This window comes from Octopus bimaculoides, chromosome 7 (genome assembly GCF_001194135.2).
Source record: "Octopus bimaculoides isolate UCB-OBI-ISO-001 chromosome 7, ASM119413v2, whole genome shotgun sequence".
In the NCBI taxonomy this organism is placed as follows: Eukaryota; Metazoa; Mollusca; class Cephalopoda; order Octopoda; family Octopodidae; genus Octopus; species Octopus bimaculoides.
This window is the reverse complement of record NC_068987.1, coordinates 21,453,048-21,460,102: the sequence shown is the minus strand read 5'-3', so window position 1 is coordinate 21,460,102 and position 7,055 is coordinate 21,453,048. Positions and strand designations below refer to the sequence as shown.

The window sequence follows — 7,055 nt, the reverse complement described above, 5'->3', positions numbered from 1 at the left end:
ACACACACACACACACACACACACACACACACACACACACACACACACACACACACACACACATGTATGTATGTGTTGTGCATGTGTGATAGTTGTACAACTGGAATATAAAAATAAAACTAAAAATCTTATACATAGAGGGAGAGAGACAGAGAGAGAAGAGAAAGAGAGAAGAATGACCAAGAGACAAAATGCATATGAGAAAGAAAACAATAAAATAACAGAGACGCATGGTAAACAAAATAAATAACAAAATGCATATAAAAAAGAAAGTGAAAGTACATTAAAGAGAATGTGACACGAACTCACCTCTTGCAGCTCTCTTTACTCTTGCTGAAACAGTTACAGAAAAAGAACAAAATAATAAATGAACGTGTTAGTTTCTGCGTCATTGTTTTAGCGTAGGTGGGTCATTTCTGTCCCGATTACCGTATATACTCGTGTAATAGTCGATCTCATGTAAAAGTCGACCCCATTATTTTTGGCCCCAAAATTGGGAATTTTCCATAGACCCCCGTATAAAAGTCAACCCAAGTATTTCACGAACAACAGGACAACATTTGCAGGTCAAGGTACCGTACTATCCTGTACGTAGAAATAACACTGTTACAAAATTGTGTGGCTACCTTACTGTAGCCTGCTCTATAAGGAGAATGCTCGATGCTATAATGGAATGTTCGGTGCTTATAGTAAAACACCATTTAATAGCGAGTACTACACATCTGTTGATGGATGCTACATCACCATTACTAAAATGTTTACACAGGATATGCCGCAAGCCTGCATACATTTCAAGCACAATAAACACACGTGTCATACAATCGTTGTTGACATGGTGAGAAGCGTGTTTCATAGACAGCACTATTGGCGAATACTGGCAAACGCCACTGTCTGAATTTGTACAAAGATATGACTTTGGAAAACCTAAAAACATTTAGTTAATCGTTAGATCAGTAGTTCCCATGCGACCGTTATAGTTTACTAGGACGTGTGTTTTGATGCATAGAATTGGTAATACTACTGTAATTTATTGTATTTTTGTTTTCATTCGCATAGAGATCAGTTGGGCTTCTACTGCTGATACGGTAATTCGGGTTCTAGCTTGAATTTCAGCCCCTCAAAAGTAATACCCATGTAATAGTCGACCTCATAAATTTGACCTTAAAAAATTGTCTAAAAATTCGACTTTTACACGAGTATATACGGTAATTATTTTTGCATGTGTGTGTGTGTGTGTGTGTGTGTGTGTGTGTGTGTGTGTGTGTGTGTGTGTGTGTGTGTGTGTGTGTGTATGTGTGTGTGTGTGTGTATGTGTGTGTGTGTCGTACCACATTATTGAGTGTGCACTTTGTAAGATAATAGATTGTGGTTGTGAAAGCGATCAGATTGCTGTTGAGTTTGCTGTTATTAAGCCACATGTCACCGATGCTCGAACAGACTCGCAGTCAAACTAGTTCCAGCCTTGAACATCTCGTATTTCTGTATATCCTCCCTATCAGTGACTATTTAAAAAAGTAAGCTGTGATATGAGAGGGTGATTTGGCTGCTATTTATGGTAGTCTTGCGAGCCCATATTTTCTGCTTCATTCTAAGGATGATGGAAAGGACACGACACGTAGAAAATGTGCTCAAGGGAGACACATAGTTTTACTGGGCTAAGTCCAAATTATGTACAGTTGAACATTGTAAGTACAGCTCTCAGAAAGAGAGAGAGAGAGAGAGAGAGGGAGAGAGAGAGAGAGAGAGAGAGAGAGAGAGAGTGGGGAGAAAGAGGGAGAGAAAGAGTAGGAGAAAGAAGGAGAGAGAGAGAGAAAAAGAGAAAGATTGAGAGGCAGACTAAGAAGGGAGACAAATAAATAGACAGGAAAAGGTTCTACATTAGGAACGAATGAAATGAGATGGCTTAATCTGCAATCGAAATCACAACGTAGGCACGAGCTGTTACTTAGCCACGATTTGGGAAGCAACCACACGAAAGACTGTACTTATCGCTGTGCGCCCGCTAAAACTCGACGTCAAGAAACAGCGACACGCGCTCGGATGGAAAGAATATGGGTAGATTTAGACCTTGTAACCAGGGTAAAGTATTTCAGCAAATTGGAGGCCGAGTATCTCTCACTCAAGGACTCTATGGATTTCATACATGGCAGGAAACTTACCTCTACTCAACGTAGTTAGGGAGATGGATCTTTTGTGTTAAGATAGAGAGAGAGTTCCACTTGGGTTAAACATCTTGTGTATTTAGGCCTGGTTTACTTTGGAAGGCAGTAACATTCTCTTCAAAGTGAAACGAACGGAAAGATCAAGCCGAAAGAGATGAAAAAGATCCAAGACATTATCCACGAGCCCAATGGAGTGAAGCTGCAGTTGCAACTGAGGGTCATAGAAGGTCACTTTAGAGCTTTGTATCCCCAACAAAAAACAGGAAAGAGGACCCCCCACCTTGCATACACATGGACACACATGAAAACACCCCTCCACCCCACCCACATCGGAGACGGCACAGTAACCAAGAGAGAAGAAAACAGATTTAAGAACTACACTTTCCTTAAACGAACCATACAATCACGAGATCACCAACAAAACCGCACCCACACGAAACATAGACACATCTACATCTCCACTACCACGACCGTCCTCCACTCCTACCTTAACAAGAGGAAAACATACACAAAAGTGACACCAGCATACAAACATACAAATACAACATCAACAAAACACACTCTGTTGTTGACAGAGCACCATATGTCTCTCATTCTATCAACTCCGCTGTGGCCCCTGACTCAGTTTTGTCCTATACATAATGACTTTGTATAACTTCAAATAACAAACGCAGATGACACTAATCTTTACACCTTATTAAATTTTCCCAGTTTTGCATCATCAACTCGCAATCAAACTTTGAGCTGATTAGGAGCAAGAATGAAAAACTGATGTCATTCATTGTACAAAGGGAAAACAATGAAAAAGAGAGATGTTTTCATGTCAGTCACTTTCAAGGCGTCACACAATTAATAAGGTTAGACTTCACACACAAAATATTGAAGGAAAACTTCCTTAATGATGCGGATAAAACGAGCACAAAGGCAAACAGTGGGCTTCTAATGAACTTCCCAAAGGAACCCCCAAAGTACATAGAGACAGAGTCATCCGGTCTCGGGGATCATCAGACGAGTAAGTGAGCCATTTCTTTTTCTCTTTATTTTCTACCAACACGGCAACTCTGAGAGTGAGTTGTATGAGTGAGTTCAGGGTGAATCCAGGCACATGGCATGAATTCACCCTAAAAGCAGGATCATTCTTGCTCCCTATCAGCTCAAAGTTTGATTGCGAGTTGATGATGCAAAAATGGGAAAAGTTAATAAGTAGTAAAGAGTAGTGTCATCACTAGCTTTGGGTGTGATAGCCATCGACATGACTGGGACTTCTGATACACGCGACTTAGCACCTACTTTCGGTGCTTTTGAAATCGCATCTCTTTCTTGGTCTGGAGCATTGTGGAATTGCTGTTTCGAAAAGGCCTCAAGATAAGGTCTGCCTGCATCGTAAACAATAGCGAAGTTAGCACCTTTCGACTAGTCGTCATTTTTCCTCAACAGTGGTGCGTCGACCGAATTTCTTTGGAGGGTTTTCTAGGAACGTCTCGCTCTTTAGAGTTAGTGGGTGACTGGACGTTATCTTGGATGCACATCTGGATCACATAGGGCTAACTGATAGGCGAATCTGTTCAGTCGTTTCCAACTGTCTGACACACCGAATCGATTTCCCGAATGCGCTAGTGTGAACCTGGGAAAACAGCAACCGTTCATCGAGATTGTAACTAGATAGAGTATTTTGTAGGCTAGTAGATGGAATAGCATAAGTTGTACACTGTTGAAAGTAGTTACGATGAGCTCACAGCAAGACTGGTCCAATTCTTCAACGCGAAGCACAAAGATGCAGATAGAAGCGTGTTCTAAGACATGAAGGAACGAAATCCATTTGATGGGCCCGGGGAACCGAGGCACAACACAGTGGCAAAGCCACAATACGGTCTTCATGGTACTCGATTCAAAGCAAATGCTTGCAGCTTTTTAGCATTCCTAGTCCTGTGAGTCGTAGTATAGTGATGCTGATCAAAACGGACCCGAACAAAGGTGACAACTTTGATAATTTTAGCCCGTAACTGTATTAAATGTAGAGTTCAAGTTTTTGGCCGAGGTATTAACTAAGAGGTTGGTGTTTGTCATTCATTGTCTTGTTGGTGATGTGAAGACATGTGCTATCCCAAACAAGTCTATCTACGAAAACCTCCATCTCATAGATGAGACCCAACTCAATTTGAAAGCGACTGAAAGTCTTCAGAAGCTGGATTGGTGCAATGTACAGCGAAGTTTGCTCGGAGGTCAGAATAAATGGCTACCTGTCAGAATCGTTAAGTATCATATGTTTGGTCCGTCAAGGGTGTCTCCTCTCTCCTCTTCTGTACGTACTGACTATACTGTGGATGCTGGAAGTTTCGAAAAACGCACGAGAATTGGGAAAGATTCGTGTTTGTATATACGTTCTTGCATATTCGTGCTTGCATATACTCACCATAATGCTATCGGGCACCAAATACATTGAGATGATCAACACTGTTTTAAGAGAAGGCGAGGCTGTGACAGGAGCAAAAGTTAACCAAGTGAAGCTGCTGGGCTTGCCACTCAGCACCTAGAAAGGCAAGTCCATACTGTCCAACAGTCTTTTGAGGTACTGGATGGACGGACCGGCTAAACTGCTCGAGTACTGGTTTGATCCCAGTCTCCAGGTGGACAAGAATTGGGAAGATGTGACGAGCAGAGTGAATCGTCTCACTCAAAAAGGGCGGGGAGGAAATAATCCCTGAAGAGTAAAAGATGGCGAGCAACTCCATCGTTCGTACATATCTCCACCACTTTATTTCATGATCCTTTCACCTTGATCCTTCAGAAAACCTTTGCATTTTCCAATATTTTGGACGCAAGAGAACACCTTATCAAAACTTTATCAGTTTGTTTTTTAATATCTCACTTTCTGTACGAAATTCTTGGAATCTGAAACTTACAGATAAAGATCCTATTAGGAATAGAAAGCTAAACCATAAAAACCTCATTTTTACAACTACTCACTTGCTATCGTACTCGTTTCTAATATGACTAACGTAATTGAGACAACCATTAGTGACATCCTCCTTGGATCTTTCCCGCTCTCTCACCCCTTCCTCTCCCTTCCGCTCTCTCTCTCTCTCTCTCTCTCTCACTCTCCCTCTCTTTCTCTCTCTCTCTCTCTCTCTCTCTCTCTCTTTCTCTCTCCCTCTCTCTCTCTCTCTCCTTCTTAGTGATCAATAATTAGATTTTTATAAAGCCAGTTAATCACTCACTAGTGGGCTGTTGTCTTAGAGAAAGCAATGTTGTCACCTTCGACACCGGCAAAATTTTCGACCATGTCTGACATGCGAATCTTCTGTCAATACTGCCGGTCTATAGGCTTCACCCGTCTTTCATCTCTGGTATGGATAGCTTCCTTTTACTTTGTACTATCACCGCTGTTGTTGACAGAACACCATATGTCTCTCATTTTATCGACCCCGCTATACCCATGACTCATTTTTCCTAGACTTACTTTGAGTCACTTCAGATAATAAACGCAGCTGACACTACTCTTTACTAACTTGTCCCAGTCTTTCATCAACTCACAACTTAGACAACACAAGGCATAAACATTATTCTTGACAATATCTTACAATAGGATATACAAATCTTGTCGCTTTCAATAGCAACAAAATACTGATACTTCTCTCATAAATAAAACATCACACCACATCATATTTAATTATGAATAACACTCAAGAAGGACCTTCTTGGGGGTCTGTCTCACTATTACCGAGCGTCTATCCAAGCAAAAGCAGTTCCTTAACATAGCTAGCACCACTCCCAACAACAAACCCTTCTCTCCAGTGCAATAAGATACTTCGGATCCTAACAAATACAGACTGCATCCAAAAGACTGTCTAACGACTGACTGGCTCCAAATCACTCACAGACACACTACAATCTCTGGCCTACATGTGCACAGTTCCCTCTCGCTGCCTGTTCTACTGATACTATATTGACTTCTGCTCCTCTGATTTGACTGGGCTTATACTGCCTCCGCTCAGATATTTCCAACCTACTCTATTTTCTCTCATCACTTTTGTTGAGTTCAATATCTCAGGCCTACGCTTTTCGCTAAGCTCATTCCTTCTTCCCAGAACCTTAACGCTTCTATTACTCCGTCTTTGTTCATGATTTCCCCCCTACAGACATTTATTGTTTTAAGAAGTACGTTGTTAGCATTAATCTTACCAGTCGAACATGGGTGTGTGTGAGGGCTGCGAAAGCCATCAGTGCTATCCCTTCCTCCTAAACTAGTAAGTAAAAGACTCAGCAATTCACATCTTAATTTTGTTTTGTTTTTAAAATAGTGAATAATTGAAACACAGCGATTTGTAACGAAATAAGTTAACAATATAATATTGCACACAGAAAAATACACACAGACATATATATACATAAATGTGTAAAGGTGTCTGTCAAACCGATTTTAATGATTTAGGTAGATCATATGCCCTGAAGTTCAAATAAGGCTGACATTTTTCGATAACTTGATAATGCTCAGTTTGCATCGATTTTTGTGAGCTCAATCGGGCGTTTGAATGGAAATTCCCATAACGATGTTATTTTTCCTGCAGTTTTTGCATTTTTTGTCCGATTTTGATGAAAATAGCTGAGTGAGCGAGGCTCATGGCAGTGAGTTTATGTCAGTGTATGGCGTTGACAAAAATTGATAATTGCGCCTGAGCAGTGGTTTTATAAAACCAATGGGCTTTTTGCGTGCAAATACCCAGAGGGATTTTATTTTTGGCCGTAACTTTTATATATTTTATACGATTTTAATAAAATTTGAGATGTAGGTAAATTTTGTGGTGGGGGAGACGGTAAAGGTGTTTATTTAATTCACAAGGGCTTGAAAAGGGCACAAATGCAAATAAGCATTTCTTTAGAGACATTCATATC

At 40.7% G+C, this 7,055-nt stretch overlaps 1 protein-coding gene across 4 annotated transcripts in view; it reads right to left on the bottom strand.

Annotated features, from left to right (window-relative positions):
- The window catches only part of LOC106878214 (uncharacterized), a 40,787-nt gene that overhangs the window by 20,778 nt on the left and 12,954 nt on the right, over positions 1-7,055 (bottom strand). For all 4 annotated transcript variants that reach the window (XM_014927360.2, XM_014927361.2, XM_014927362.2 and 1 more), the window contains exon 4: positions 310-333. In XM_014927360.2, the coding sequence (XP_014782846.1) occupies positions 310-333 (24 nt within the window). The remainder of the gene's footprint in view (positions 1-309; positions 334-7,055) is intronic.